Source organism: Salminus brasiliensis, chromosome 3 (genome assembly GCF_030463535.1).
Source record: "Salminus brasiliensis chromosome 3, fSalBra1.hap2, whole genome shotgun sequence".
Classification (NCBI taxonomy): Eukaryota; Metazoa; Chordata; class Actinopteri; order Characiformes; family Bryconidae; genus Salminus; species Salminus brasiliensis.
This window is the reverse complement of record NC_132880.1, coordinates 49,700,073-49,716,619: the sequence shown is the minus strand read 5'-3', so window position 1 is coordinate 49,716,619 and position 16,547 is coordinate 49,700,073. Positions and strand designations below refer to the sequence as shown.

At 45.2% G+C, this 16,547-nt stretch overlaps 1 protein-coding gene across 1 annotated transcript in view; it reads left to right on the top strand.

Moving 5' to 3' along the window:
- The window catches only part of kcnh8 (potassium voltage-gated channel, subfamily H (eag-related), member 8), an 85,263-nt gene that overhangs the window by 41,441 nt on the left and 27,275 nt on the right, over positions 1–16,547 (top strand). The window contains exons 8-11 of the mRNA XM_072676481.1: positions 2,493–2,696; positions 5,318–5,517; positions 8,547–8,796; positions 12,908–13,122. Of these exons, the coding sequence (XP_072532582.1) occupies positions 2,493–2,696; positions 5,318–5,517; positions 8,547–8,796; positions 12,908–13,122 (869 nt within the window). The remainder of the gene's footprint in view (positions 1–2,492; positions 2,697–5,317; positions 5,518–8,546; positions 8,797–12,907; positions 13,123–16,547) is intronic.

Genomic DNA, 16,547 nt, shown 5'->3' with positions numbered 1-16,547 from the left:
TAGTTTTCGAAATAGGCATTAACTCATATTCACTGTATAGACAAAGGTATTGTCCATATGCTTTTGTCACCACTCCAGCTCATCCCACCCCACCTCCCTAGCTCATTCCATTCAAAAGTACTGGATGGAGCTCCACCATCATTCCAGAGAACAAAGTTCTTTCACTGCTCTACAGCCCAATGCTGGGGGGCTTTATAAATACCCCTCTAGTCTACGCCTTGCATTAGGCAGCATAGTGCCAATAGGTTCATGATGTTTCTCTGCTCCAGAGAGTCCTATTCTATTGGCAGCACTTCTCTACAGGGACTAAACAAGCTGTTTACTTAAACTAACATTAATTACAATGCATTCACTAGAAGGGGTGTCCACAAACATTTGGACATATTGTGTATTTAGTTTCTTTGGCAGGCTATTTATGAAATCACCATTTTATAGTGTTTCAGTACCATTTCAGATGGTAGGTAGCCAACGTGAGGTCACTTAACCCCCCGTGCCGGGGAATACACACATACACTAGCGATTAGGGGCGGTCGCCACACACCACAAGCACGTCAGGGCCCAGGGAGCAACTGGGGCCTTGCTCAAAGGCAGCCCAGCTGCAGAAATTACACACTGCCCTGCATGTAGTCATACTGAATGCAGTGTCGCGCTCCTCTGTGGTGCACCATGGTCTTGGAGGAGCGAGGTTTCGTCCCCCTGTGTTCTTGTACGCAGCTGAAATCATAATAAAAGCCTCTTGACTCACGTTGAGGGTGAACGAAGCACCATTCCTTCAACCCCTGGTCCCTACTTCCTTCTGGTCCAGGGATTGAATCGACAGCCTTCTGGTCACAAGCCCTGTTCTTCAACCTTTCACCCGTGGCTGCCCCAAGAAGCGTGCTTTCCTTCCCTGACCGGGAATTGAATCTAGATTGTGGCGGCAAGAGTGCCGAATCCTGGCCCCCACACACCAGGGACACATCACGGGGTCAAATTCACACTGGAATCGAATCTCCCAACGATAAAGTAATTGCACCACCATGTAGAAGCCTGGCCCCTCTATTTTAACCGGATCCAACCAATCAGCTTACCAGTTATTCCTGCCCTGTATGATGTGTCGAAAAGTAAAGGTGCAGTCGTTAGTGTGGGTGGAGATCAGTGGGATCACTCTGTGGCCCTCAATGAATCAAAGGGCCGTTCTGCTTCCAAGCCATATGTTTTCAAGTCACAGTTTTGGTCTGAAAGAAGAGATTAGCTGAAGTATTAAATAATAAATTATGAAAAAAAGTAATAGCTCGTTAAATATGTGTGTTTTATTGTTATTTTTATGTAACATCATAAAAAATATGCAGAAAATTAATAGAATAGAAGATTTATTAACTTATTTGCACTCAGTCTTATGCAAATCCACCATTGAAAATAAAATGTAAATATACATATAAACATTTTCTGCACATTCTGGACATGATTTCTTTTTATTTTTTTTTAATTTAACATATTAGACAAAGTGTCATGACGTGTTAGGCCAGATGTGAAGGGGTAAACACTCGCAGAGATTGAATCCAATGCATGAGGGTTAATTCAAGGGTGAACCGACCTGGGCCTGGGAGGAGTTGGGAGCTGAGCAGGCACTCCAGCGCTCAATACATAGACAAGGAGAGCTGGAGAACCAGCAGCTATACCAAACGGCAAGGCTGACCTAACCTGAAACGGCAGCGTGCTGCTGTGAGTATGGGTCGCCTTGCTGGGACGTGGGTAGCCAATGAATCCTGACAGTGAGTGAGCGAGCCTCACTGATAACGTGGTTAGCAGGGTGACCTGCTCCTGAACGCAGATACCGAGCCGAAGCTGACCGTAACACACCTCTAGTCGTACAGGGAAACTCTCGAGCGACCTCAAGGTTCCAAACAATACAATTCTCTGCAGTACCCCCAGTCCCAGGTGAAACACATGAACCAAACAAACTGAATCATGAACCGATACAAGTGAACCAAATGAGGCGGAAGTCCTTATTTGGGCCTGTGGTCGGCGGTTTGGAATCGCCCTGAGGGAGGGCGTGATACTGAGGGGCTGACACAAAGTAAAATGTATAAATGAATGTATATAAAGGTATTTAATTTGTCATTACTATTACACATGCTACATTTCATTTAATGTTTTTTTTTGTATATTAAATTCCATGAATAAACAGTAACTTTGCTTAAGAATGTGCAGAGGTGTGTTTATGATGTATAATTTAATAATTTAATATTTGTTAATTATACATTATTTTATTATCATGCAGATCCCTTTCCTCACTCACCAGGTATTGGTGGCTGTTGGGTGTAGAACTACAGGCAAATCCCACTTAAAGAAGCGTAGAAGTAATATATTACTTAATATTAAAAAGTCGAATTTTAAATTTTGAAATGTTGGACAACTCTTCAGTAAACACTCTAGCAGCAGCGGCAGCAGCAGTGGTAGCCTGTATTGTGCTGAATTGAGAGTCTCTGTCCCCTTCCTACCTCTCTCAGGCTGGCTGCACGAGCTGGGCAAGCGGCTAGAGTCGCCCTACAACGTGACCAATGGCTCATCTGGCAGTGGCCCGTCTCTCCGCAGCATCTACATTGCCTCACTCTACTTCACCCTCAGCAGCCTGACCAGCGTGGGCTTCGGCAACGTGTCCGCCAACACAGATGCCGAGAAGATCTTCTCCATCTGCACCATGCTCATCGGAGGTGGGGAGGAGTGTGTGTGTTTGTGTTTGTGTGTTGCTATTGTGTTTGTGACATGAGCATGTGGGGCCAGGTTGACCTAGTTTACTAAAGAACCATTTGGATGCTTAAATGTCCCTTTTGCAGAGCCCGTAAAGGGTTCTTCTCATCGGTGGAGAGGGTTCTATAATGCTGTCTCAATGGTGTCTCAGTCATTCGGGCTCTGCTGTATACCAGTCATTAGTACCCCTGACAGGTGAAGTTAAAAACAGTGATTAGGAAAAATGGACAAGTGTAAGAATCTAAAACACTTGGACAAGAACCAAACTGTGACGTTCTAGATAATGACTGGGTCAGAACATCTCCAGAACATCAGCAGGCAGGTCTTGTGGGATGTTCTCTCTCGGTATGTAGTGGTCAGTACTGACCTACCAAAAGTGCTCCAAGGAAGGTCAACAGGGTTCCCAAAGCTCATTGATGCTGACGGAGGCCCCGTCCACCTCACAGCCTTGTCTTGGTGCCACAGGATACCTTAAGAGGCCTTGTGGAGGCCATGCCTCGAATGGTCAGATCCCCCGTGGGACCTACTTAATATTAGGCAGGTGGTGTTAAAGTTATGGCTGATTGGTGCACGTTATTAAGGGTCAGCTGTGGGTTTTACACAGTGGTTGACCAGTAAAAGTCCTTGGGTGCCTTTTGAGTGGTAGACATCATTGGCAGTGGTTGCTGTGGCTGTTGGTATGCCCTGTATGTGTGTGTGTGTGGCCTTGTGTGTGTGTATTTGTTTTTATAGTGGTAAATGGGTTGAACTGAGGTCCCACCAGCTGTTGGTTCACATTAATAATTCATGGTCTTTATTTTGTGAAATGTCACCCCCAGCCTGAGGGCGATCACGTCCTTCTTCCTGTCCAACAATAATACATACATACACACAATCCAGACACACACACACACAACACACACATCCCTCTCTGACCACAGCATGTACACATGCAATCAGACAGCTCCAGTAGAGCAGGTTGGCCTTGAAAGCCAGAGCTCCTGAGATCTACAGAGTCTGGAGCTCAGACAGATGATATACTCTACAGTTCCAAGGTCTGAAATCTCACCATGTTTAGCGGTGATGCACCAAAATACCTTTTTTTAATGCACCGTTTTTATTTTTTACCCTAAATAACCTCACAGAGATTATTACAGGGTGCTGGACACAGGATGTGCCTCTGAATCCCACCGTTTTCCTCCCAGCTTTACCTCCCATACTGTTTATCTGCTCTACCAAGACTAGTTAAACATGTGATAGGAGGAGTCTCAGTGCACAGACAGCAATCAGAGAGGAGCTGATTGAGGGGTTGAGGGACACTAACAGAAATCCAGCAGTACATTTAGGTAATTCCAGCTGCAACACCTTCACTGCTGATGTAGAGTCATCTTCTCATACCTGAAGGTCCAGACCAAGGTCCGAACCAAGGCTGATATTTTTGTTATGGTGTGCACGACTGACCCGGTTTGTTTTCCAGTTTCACCACATTGCAGTTTAGAGAGCGCACTAAAGAACTTTGCGTGTAACTAAATGGACAAAAGTATTGGGACACCTACCTATTACACCTTCAGGAGCTTTCCTGACATCCCGGTCTAAACCCATAGGCATTATTAATATGGAGCTGGTCCTCCTTTGCTCTAAGCTCTACCAGGAGCAGCAGGTGGAAGATCTAGGAGGGAGGAAATTTCACCAGCTGACTTGTTGTTGTTGGTGCAGCGGTGTCTCCTATTACATACAGAACCACGCTGGAGTTCAGTGAGCTCTTTAGAACCTCCCGTTCTTTCACTGATGTGTGGAAAGACATTGATTGGGGCTATACACCTGTGACAATAGACTGAAGACCAATAGTGGCAGTGAGAAGGCGGGACTTCAGCAGTTTGAGCAGTGGTTAATGTAGATGGAGGTAGATGTAGACCAATAGCAGCAGTGAGAAGACGGGACTTCAGCAGTTTGACCAATGGTTGATGTGGATGGAGGTAGATGTAGACCAATAGTAGCAGTGAGAAGACGGGACTTCAGCAGTTTGACCAATGGCTGATATAGTTGCAAATAGATGTAGACCAATAGTAGCAGTGAGAAGGCAGGATTTTAGCAGTTTGACTAATGGCTGATGTAGATGGAGGTATATGTAGGCCAATAGTGGCAGTGAGAAGGCAGGACTTTAGCAGTTTGACCAATAGTTGAGGTAGATGCAAACAGATGTAGACCAGTAGTAGAAGTGAGGAGGTGGGACTTCAGCAGTTTGACAAATGGTTGATGTAGATGGAGGTAGCTGTAGACCAATAGTGGCAGTGAGAAGGTGACATTTTATCAGTTTGACCAATGGCTGTGGTAGATGGAGGTAGATGTAGACCGATAGTGTAAGTGAGAAGGGGGACTTCAGCAGTTTGAGTAATGGCTGATGTAGACGCAGGTACATGTAGACCAATAGTGGCAGTGAGAAGGTGGGATTTAAGCAGTTGGACCAGTCTGCTTAAATTGGACGCATTTTTCACATCCCAAAAAGAGGACATGTCCAGGAAGAGGACATAATAATAGAAGTGGTGGTCAGGGGTTTAAGGTAAGCCTGAATGCTGAGGGTGATTTCTGTGTGTCTGTGTTTCAGCTCTCATGCACGCACTGGTGTTCGGCAACGTGACGGCCATCATTCAGCGCATGTACTCGCGCTGGTCATCGTACCACACACGCACTAAAGACCTGAAGGACTTCATAAGAGTGCACCACCTGCCCCAGAGCCTCAAGCAGCGCATGCTGGAGTACTTCCAGACCACCTGGTCCGTCAACAACGGCATCGACTCCAATGAGGTAAACCCTGCAGGCTCAGCGCGGGCGACCGGCTGGAAGTAAACCCTTACAGAGGACCTAGAGCTAGACCTGTGGGTGTCTAGGGTCATGCACTGTGAACCAGAGCGACTTACAGGTGAATCATCCTACACAGGTAGGAGAATATACAGCTATAGTGGTCTTTCTCAGGGGCTGTTACTGGTGTAGAGTGTTGGGATTGCCAGGCCTGGTATGTTGTACTGGAAGGAGTGTTGGTTGTACTGGGAGGAGTTTATGTTGTACTGGGAGGAGTTTATGTTATACTGGGAGGAGTTTTAGTTGTACTGAGAGAAGTTCATGTTGTAGTGTGAGGAGTTTCAGTTGTATTAGGAGGATTTTTGGTTGTACTTGGAGGAGATTATGTTGTACTGGTAGGAGCGTTGGTTGTACTGGGAGTAGTTCATGTTATACTGGGAGGAGTGTTGGTTGCACTGGGAAGAGTTCATGTTATACTGGGAGGAGTGTTGGTTGTACTGGGATGTGTTTCAGTTGTACCGAGAGGAGTTCATGTTGTAGTGGGAGGAGTTTCAGTTGTATTGGGAGGATTTTTGGTTGTACTGGGAGGAGTTTATGTTGTACTGGGAGGAGTTCATGTTGAACTGGGAGGAGTTTAGTTTGTACTGGGAGGGGATTCAGTTGTACTGGGAGGAGTTCATGTTACTCTTTGATCTTCTCAGAGGCCATAGCAGGCCCTGGGGGTTAAATATTCCACTGTTATTCATTTTAATACGAAAGCAAAAGCAGAAATAAGCATTCATATGAACTGAAATTGTATCCCTCTTCAAATCGACCTCTTTCCTTTTCCATTATTTATTCCTCACTTTCAGCGCTGTATTAGATGTTCTGCTCCGAGAAATGACCCCACAGCCCTACTGCCCAACAGCCCCTGCAGCTACAACTACAAATCTAATGTCAGGGATATTTTCGGACTGACATTAACGACTTGTAACATCTGGTTACAGAGATTATTATAGACAGTGGAATGAGGGCTGAGTGATATGTTCAGAGAGAGAGAGAGAGAGAGAGCGAGAGAGAGAGAGAGAGAGAGAGAGTTTCTGCAGTCTGTCCTTGAGCTCAGACACTCTTCCAGAAGCGAGGGGAGAGCGGCGGGTGGAGAAAAAATGGAGAGGGAATATAAACACCCAGCTAAATCACAGAGTTATGAATAATAGATGGTGGAGCTGATGGGAGGGAAGTGAAAGAGAGAGAGACAGAGGGACGGGTGTGCTGCGAGCGGACGAGGCAGTGACAGATGTCACTCACTCAGGCTGAATGAAGGATGGAGGTATGAGTGGAAGGATGGAGGGAGCAGATGAAGGGCAGCAGGAGAGAGGAGGGTGAAGCAGTGGTGGAGCGCTCTGTGGCTCCGCTTCTGGAAAGTACAGCGACAGGACGGTCCTGCCGTTACATAACCTGGTGTAAAAGTGAGCTAACGCTGTGGGAGTAGGTTCGAGTACCTGCTGGAATCAGGAGATGTGAATCATGGAGACTTCTGAGGTTGTGTTCTGTGCTGCTGCTGTAATACACTGCCTCTTACACTGCGATTCAGCTTCACTCATTAATATTCATGAAGGTATAATTATTCTGATATGGTGGCTCAGACTGTACCATGGTATGTTCTCTCTCTCTCCCTTCTCAGTTATCAGTTTATTGCAGTTTCAGAGCATCAGCTGCTCGCCACATCGGTGGTTCCCATCCTTGGGCCTTGCACAAGGGCCCAACAATGGCAGCTTGCCGAGCCTGGGTATCGAACCCACAACCCACAAGTCTTCAAAAGCCCGGAGCTCTAACCGCTGAGACATTAATTGAGTGATGAAACTAAATACCTGTGACAGAGAAAAGTGACTGTGAAGAACCTTTTAGTTGGTGTGGCGCAATGGATAACACCACCACCTGCCACTGAGTTACCACACCATGTTGGAGACTCAGGTTCAATTCCCAGTCTGGGTGACTAGGCGCTGCGCTACACCAATAAGAGTCCTTGGGCAAGACTCCTAACACTACATTGGCCCACCTCTGTAATACCAGTTACCTTGTAGGTCGCTCTGGATAAGAGCTAATTATCAAGCCATTGCTTTATTGAAGGCAGTGTTTTCAGGCCCTAGCGGAAAATGAGAGTAGGCTTGCTCCCCAGACCTTCTGCCAGACCAAACACCGGATGCTAGATAGATGTTTAGATGTACCAGATGAACCAGTATGAATTTAATTACTGGAGAAACCAGTAGCAGAACCAGCTACATCTAAACTAAAGCTAAAGCTAAAGGCTAGCTGACACAGTGACAAAGTGAAAGTGCAGGGTCGGTCTGAGCAGGATGCTCTTCTAGGTCATCAAAGTGGAGGAGCCCTAAACGTCTCTCATTTTCTGCTATGGCCTAACCCTACACCAGGTCGTAGCACACCACCTTCAATTAAAGAAGGGCGTGATTATTAGCTGATTATGAAATTGCTAAATGTGCAGGATGGGGGGGAGAGGGGTTCTCCAGGACCATAGTCGGGAACCCCTGCTCAACATTTCATGACAAATGAACAAACAGCGAATTTGAAAGCAAATAAAAAGTATCAAAGCGCTCCTGTGTGGTACAGCTGCCTAAGCATTGACTCTGTCATCACGATGCCACAGCCATCCGTCAGTGACGGTAAGTCTCAGAGAGGATAACTTCCATCTCTCTCTCTCTCTCTCTCTCTAGGTGGGTAGGATGGTCCTCCCTCTCCCCCATTCCTCAGAATGGGCAATGCTAGCCAGAGCAGGTGTCTGTTAGCTGACGGTACAGAATTAGCAGTTAGCGTTCTCCTTCAAGCATGTTGAGCTCCAGTGGTGTTGGGTTAGCGCCAGTTCGATAAGATGTGGCGAAGCTTCACATGACTCTGACGCTAGCGTTCACCCTTCCAGGGCTGGTAGGGTGGGGTTCTAGGTAGTGAGGGGAGTAGAAATGACTAAACTAGGGGTTAGGGTTCATGCTGGTGGTTTTAGAGTGTAATCCTCAACCTCTGCTTGGTTTCTTCTGCCTCAGCTCTTGAAGGACTTCCCTGATGAGCTGCGCTCGGACATTGCCACGTACCTGAATAAGGAGATCCTGGAGCTGGCGGTGTTTTCGTCTCTGAGCCGTGGCTGCCTGCGCTCACTCTCTCTACACATAAAGATGTCCTTCTGCGCCCCGGGAGAGTACCTTCTGCGCCAGGGAGACGCCCTGCAGGCGCTCTTCTTCGTCTGCTCCGGCTCCATGGAGGTGCTCAAAGATGGCATGGTGCTCGCTATTCTCGGTTAGTGAGTCGCATGGGTTTTAATGCACACACACTGTCTCATATACGCTGAATAGCCATAACATTAGTACCAAATACTGAGCAGTCTCCCTTTGGCCTGCCACAAAAGATCTGACCATTCAGGGCATGGACTCCACAAGACCTCTGAAGGTGTCCTGCTGGGTTATCTGGCACCAAAACTAACATTAGCAGCAGGTTATTTATGTCCTGTAGGTAGTGAGGTGGGCGGGGCCTCCAGAACCATCAGTGAGCCTTATGCGCCCATGACCCTGTCGCCAGTTCACTGGTTGTACGTCCTTGGAGCACTTTTGGTCGGAGAGAATACCCCACAAGACCTGCCTGCTGATGTTCTGGAGATGTTCTGACCCAGTCATTGTCTAGAACATCACAGTTTGGTTCTGTGCGTCTCAGATTCTTGTGAATCTGACTGTTCACTTGCATCCTAATATATCCATGTTTTGACAGGAGACACTGTAGATGAAGATAATCAGTGTTTTTTTATTTCACCTGTCAGTGGTACTAATATTATGGATGATCGATGTACACACATACACAGTACACACACACTTTGAGGTTTACTCATTATTGCTGACCCCTGCAGCACACATCACTGTTTGCTGTATGAAAAGGTCAGCTGGTCATCTCTGGCTGTGCTTTCGGAATCACACTGGTCACTTTTTATGCTCTTCAAGCTCTTATTGGCCATACGTCACCTTACAGCACATCAACGCTCACAGATTATCAGACTACAGACCTAAAGCTGGTCTCTTTTAGGTCCTTTAGGGCTCCTGTTACTTTTTGAGCCCATTGGAGGAGCAGAGCCCACTGTAAAGTTCTCTGGAATGGTGGAGCTCCATCCAGTACATTTAAGGATACATTGGGGAGTTTGGGGTGAGGTGGGATGGTGATCGTCCAGCAGTTCTCCTCCAAAGATCTAGTAGAAAGTCCTCTTCCCTGGACAGTAGAGACAGTTACTCCAACAAAAGCAGAGTCAGCTCTTTTTAATATGCTTGATTTGAGAAGAAACAGTGAACGAACAGGTGTCCCAATACTTTTGTCAATATACACACTATGACATATAAGGCTTTCCTTAAACCTACTGATTATCATTTCTGAGGTGAAAAACAGCATACCTCAGTTAGTCCTGAATGCAAACACACACACACACACATACTGAACACACAATCACACACACCCATTAGCTGCAGTTGTTTACTCTCAGGTTCAAAAGGCAGTGTTGTTCTTTTCAGGGCTGGTTGGTGTTTTTCAATGCAGTGACTGATGAGCCCCTTCTACTGACGTCATTCGACCATTACTGACCGTTTACCAGCATGTTGGTATAAGTGCTCTTTTGTCAAACATAATCAGAGGTCTATGTGTCCAGCTGTCATCCACTGCAGGGCTTGTGCCGTCCATACGTTTAAAATGTAAAGAATCTCTTAAAAGCTGGTGAATATTGAAAATGAATGCAGTGGAAACATTAAAACTTTGATCTATCATCATTTATCATTTCAATTAAAAGATGTAAACAAAAAAAAAACTTTGACCCACTTCCTGTTCCAAGGTTTAAAGAACCATCACTTGATCCAATTTACTTTTCATTGGTTCACAGGCGCTTATGGAAACAGAGCTGCTCATTGGTTCATAGCCCTTTAATGGAAGCAGAGCTGCTCATTGGTTCATAGCCCTTTAATGGAAGCAGAGCTGCTCATTGGTTCATAGCCCTTTAATGGAAGCAGAGCTGCTCATTGGTTCATAGGTCCTTAATGGAAGCATAGCTGCTCATTGGTTCATAAGCTCTTAGTGGAAGCAGAGCTGCTCATTGGTTCATAGCCCTTTAACAGAAGCAGAGCTGCTCATTGGTTCATAGCCCTTTAACGGAAGCAGAGCTGCTCATTGGTTCATATGCTCTTAATGGAAGCTGGGCTGCTCATTGGTTCATAAGCTCTTAGTGGAAGCAGAGCTGCTCATTGGTTCATAGCCCTTTAACAGAAGCAGAGCTGCTCATTGGTTCATATGCTCTTAATGGAAGCTGAGCTGCTCATTGGTTCATAGCCCTTTAATGGAAGCAGAGCTGCTCATTGGTTCATATGCTCTTAATGGAAGCTGAGCTGCTCATTGGTTCATAGCCCTTTAATGGAAGCAGAGCTGCTCATTGGTTCATATGCTCTTAATGGAAGCTGAGCTGCTCATTGGTTCATAGGGTCTGCATGGAAGCAGAGCTGCTCATTGGTTCATAGCCCTTTAATGGAAGCAGAGCTGCTCATTGGTTCATAACCCTTTAACGGAAGCAGAGCTGCTCATTGGTTCATAGCTCTTTAATGGAAGCAGATCTGCTCATTGGTTCACTTTTTGAGCCTATTGGAGGAGCAGAGCCCACTGTGGAGCAGTGGAACTTCGTTCTCTGGAATGGTGGAGCTCCATCCAATACATTTAAGGATGCATTTGGGGAGTTTGGGATGGGGTGGGATAGTGATCATCCAGCAGTCCAAATCTAGTAGAAAGTCTTCTTCTCTGGACAGTAGAGACAGTTAGTCCAACAAAAGCAGGATCAACCTTTTAATATCCTTGATTTCAGAAGAAACAGTGAATGAGCAGGTGTCCCAATACTTTTGTCAATATAGTGATGTAGTAAAGTAACACACTATGACATATAATTTCCTTAAACCTACTGCTTATAATTTCGGAGGTGAAAAATAGCATACCTCAGTTAGTCCTGAATGTAAACACACACACTCACACACACACTCACAGGTTTATGGAGGTGTGTTTAAAGCTGTACACAGAATGTGAGGAGACTGTAAAAGCAGATCCCAATAAAATGACATATCTGGTTATTTAAGAGCTAGATCTTCTCAAACACAGACAGAACAGCTGTGACACATCTGTGGCACACCTGAGTCGTCCAGTGTGTTTACTGAACTGGTGTAATTCTGTGTTTACACACTGCAGACGTCTCAGTTGTGCAGCTTTCTCACAGAAGACGAAGCGTTTAAATGAACACAGAACTGAGCAGCTGATCCGTCCACTCTGATTGGTCACTCTCTCTGTGAGGCTTCACACGTTCCGCAGGAACCCGGGACAGAACCCTGGATGTGTGAAAAATCTAATCCCCATCATCCTGTCAGAGCCGTGTGTGTGTGTGTGTGTGTGTGTGTGTGTGTGTCTTTTGTGTGCTTTTCAAATGCTATGTTGTTTGACAGAAGAAAAACACACCTCACTGCCCCCCCCCCCTTCATCCTGCTGACACAGGAAGGTCTCTCTGACATTGAGTTACCATTAAACTTTACTCTCATCTGACACACACACACACAGCATCTTTTCACTACCTGTGATCACGACAGACAGATAAAAGTCATCAAACACACACACACACACACACACACACACACACACACACACACACACACACACACACGCACAGCTACAGCAGAATCCTTTGTTCACTATATGTGATGGATTAAGAGTGAGGAGATGCTGATCTTAAGGCTCTTAATGGACCAGAGCTGCTGATTGGTTCATAGGCTCTTAATGGACCAGTGCTGCTGATTGGTTCATAGGCTCTTAATGGACCAGAGCTGCTGATTGGTTCATAGGCTCTTAATGGACTAGAGCTGCTGATTGGTTCATAGGCTCTTAATGGACCAGTGCTGATGATTGGTTCATAGGCTATAAATAGACCAGAGCTGATGATTGGTTCATAGGCTCTTAATTGACCAGAGCTGATGATTGGTTCATAGGCTCTTAATGGACCAGAGCTGCTGATTGGTTCATAGGCTCTTAATGGACCAGAGCTGCTGATTGGTTCATAGGCTCTTAATGGACCAGTGCTGCTGATTGGTTCATAGGCTCTTAATGGACCAGTGCTGATGATTGGTTCATAGGCTATTAATGGACCAGAGCTGCTGATTGGTTCATAGGCTCTGATTGGTGCTGATGATTGGTTCATAGGCTCTTAATGATGACACTGACTGACGTGGTGGTGGTGTGTTGGTGTGTGTTGCGCCGCTGGTGCGTGCGGATCAGACTTATCGGACATGAGACACATTGAAATCAAGTGAAATCAGCTCACCTGCTCTGCATGTGTGTTTGTGTCTGTACGCACATACAGGTAAAGGGGACCTGATTGGGGCCAACCTGTCTGTGGAGAACCGGGTGATAAAGACGAACGCAGATGTGAAGGCCCTGACGTACTGCGATCTGCAGTGCATTAATCTGAGGGGACTCTATGAGGTGCTGGACCTTTACCCCGAGTACTCCCACCGCTTCGTCCAGGACATCACTCACGACCTCACCTACAACCTGAGAGAGGGACAGGAGCGCCACGTAAGACCCGAAACTAACCTACTTTACTAGAACTCTGTTCACTGCTGGAGTCCTTGTCCTTGTGATGCATTTTTTTTCCTAATGAACAATCCCAGAACTCACCAAGGGGCCCACACGTTTATTACACACTTCTATACAGTCAGCTTGTCTACACTGAGCTGCAGGGTGTGATACAGCTGGAATTTTAGAGGGTTAAGGGTAGAACGATGGTTAAGTGGTGTGACTATCTAAGCATTAGCCCTGTACAGCAAATCTGTCGGCGCTGAATCAACACTTTCAGTCTCAGACGTATTCGGGTCTTGTTTCATTTAGAGATCAACTTTGTCGCAGATGTTCCTCCCAACACTGCTGAGGAGAAACAGCGCTAGACAAAAATGAGGCATGAGATCTTATTCCTGTATCAATTTACTCAATTTTCTTCTCTTTCTGGACTCCATATTGTTCTGTTATAATGAGCAGAAATGCAAAAAGCAGTGATAAAGCTGGAGATCATTCAGAGGTTCGGGACTCAAGCTTTGTAACCCCAATTAAAGACATTCAGTTCCATTAACACAAACAACCGTCCAGTCAGCCTCACCTTTTATTCCTCAACCTTTTATTTCTTTATCAGAATTCAGTTTTTTTTCAGTAAAACAATCATCCAAACAGTGTTTGTCCAGAAGACCCCGTCCTCTATCTGTATCTGCAGCTTTATTAATAGCTTATTTATAATTCTTCTGTTTATATCCCTCCATCTTGCCTCTGCTGCTCGTCCTCTTCCTCGCTTACCATCAACTGTTCCAAGTAGAATTATTATTATTTATTATTGAACTGGTTCTTCTCATAATGCTTCCAAAATCATAGAGTCTCAGTTTGGTTCTCTGGGCGTCCGGTGAGAGATGATGGTTTATTTTTCATGATTGAGGATCGAGGATTCTGCAGATTCACTGGTTTACTCAAATGAAAGATGAATCCAGGTGTGCGTTGGATGTTCAGATATTCAGATGAATAAAACAGCCCAAATAAAACAGTAATTCACGGCATCAGATCTGAACCGGCTCTCGGCCCTGAATGAGAAATCTGAGCCCGTCTTTTCATAAAGCAGTGTTATTGTATTGGCAGATCTGTACTAAAACTGAGGATGGGACACTATGAGATTACTGAGGTCTTTATCTCACAGGAGACACATGTCGAGGAGATACTACAGAGGCATTGAGGGGATCTCACAATGTTCAGATCTAACACTCACAGGGTTGATTTACACTGGTGAATATGCTGTGTATGGTCAGAAAACTGCAATTTGCCATCAGAGCCCTACAGTCCTTTTGAATTAGCTTACATATCAAATCGCATCCAACAATAAAGGCAGCATTGAGCTTCTTTTAAACAGTGATAGTGGTTCCTCAAAGAAAGCTCCAGTTGTACATGCTGTTATGTTTTACTATGTTCCAGTAAGACCAGTTTATTGCTATGTGGTTGGGCACAAGCACACTGTTCCCCTGTTTTTTTTTTGTAGTTTAGTAACAGGCACTCTTATCTGAAGCAGAATGTTCAAACAGTGGAAACCAAAGAGATAGACCTACATAGTAATGCTATCCACCTTATTTCCCATTGAACAATAGGGAGGCCATCCATTGACATACATGTAGATTTCAACCCCAGTGATAATAAACATACAGTGAGTAGTGTAAGAGTGGCTTATATCCACCATATGACTTATATCCACCACCTCCCAAAGAAGACGACTTGCATCTGTGGTCCTAAAGTACCTAAATTTACAGCATCCACCGAACGTCCATAAGTCTGCTCTTACCATTTTGTGGAGGGGAAACCAACACCAGAACATCCTTATCCAGAATAGCACACATCAGAATCAGATTTATTGGCCAAGTATGTTCGCACACACATAGGGAATTTGTTTCTGGCTGTTAGTGTGTCTTTAGTATTGACAATATTCAGCTACTCTACATAGAATTTACAGACAATACACAATATGCAGAGAACAATAGTGTACACTATATATACTAGGACATATATATATCCTGGTAGACAATACCAGGACATTTCTTTACAGTGTTATTCACAGAATAGCAGTATAGTATGCAACACTATATAGATTAAATATTGTGTAAACAGAGCAGTGTACACTTGTGTGAAATGAATAATGGTGCAGTAATGCAGTAATTGTAGGATAGGATAAGAGTAATAATATTTATGGCCCATAACTGATCAGGTGTTTTTCAGGCTAACCTAGCTAGCTAAGAGCCTCACAAGGACCCAAAACATCTGCTTCACCAGAGCTTCATAACCTTCGACCAATGCTACTGAATAGCTTTAGTAAGGTGGTGATTTTCGGTATCACCTAAAGAGATGAGTCTTCAGACAAGAGCAGAAGGAACTGAGCCCAGGTTCTATTCTGGTAACTAAAAAGGAATGTTCGTGTACAGAACCAGAGGGTGTGGCATTTGACGTCCACACCGGCACAGTGCTGTATTGAGTCCAGTAGTTACATCAGCCTTCCTAAAATATTGAAGTGAAGTGGATAGAAGTAGAAGATCAGGAGCTCTCAAGTGGTGCAACCGTCTTAAGAGTTGGCTCATTGTCATCAGGAGGTCACTAGTTCAATCCCTGGTGATGCCACAGCCATCTGTGGCCGGGTGGCCCATAGAGCATAACTGGCCTCGCTCTCTCTGGGTGGGTATGACGGTAGGTCCACAGTGCGAGCCAGTGCCAAGCAACAGAAGTTCCCCAAGTGCGCTGCGCTGAGCTGAGCTGATCTGGTGGTGCTTCATGTGACTCAGAGAAAGCAAATGCTTGCTTTCACCTTTCTGTAATCTTAGCAACACATCATGCAGTCATGGCCAGAAACAGGCTACTTCTTTCTTTCAGAACTCCAGAAATGGGCTGAACAAAAGTATTGGCACCCTTATCTACCAGACGGGTTAAATGCGGAGGACACATTTCGCTGTACAGTCCACACTGTACAGTGACGAATACGTGCACCTTTATCCTTTATCCTTTTATCTTAATATTCAGTAGTACACCCATGAATGAATTTCTAAGACCTTTCCACTGGAATTCTGGACCACCTCCACTGGACCTGCTCCAGCTCTGTCAGATTTGAAGGGTGTCTTCTCCCAACTGCTGAATTTTCTAGTTTTTTTTTAGATATCTTCACATGTGCTCTAAAGGATTTAGACCTGGACTCGACGTTGGCCACTTCAGAACCTTTCAGCCTTTGTCTTTAACCATTTCTGGGTGCTTTTTGACGTTTGCTTTGGGTTTGACACATGGCATCTGACATAGACCCAGCTTTCTGACACTGGGCTCTACATTGCATTTCAAATTTGTTTGGATTTCATAATGCCATTCAGTGCCACAGACAAGGCATCCAGTGCCAGAGGCAGCAAAACAACCCCAGACCATCTTTGATCCTCCACCATGTT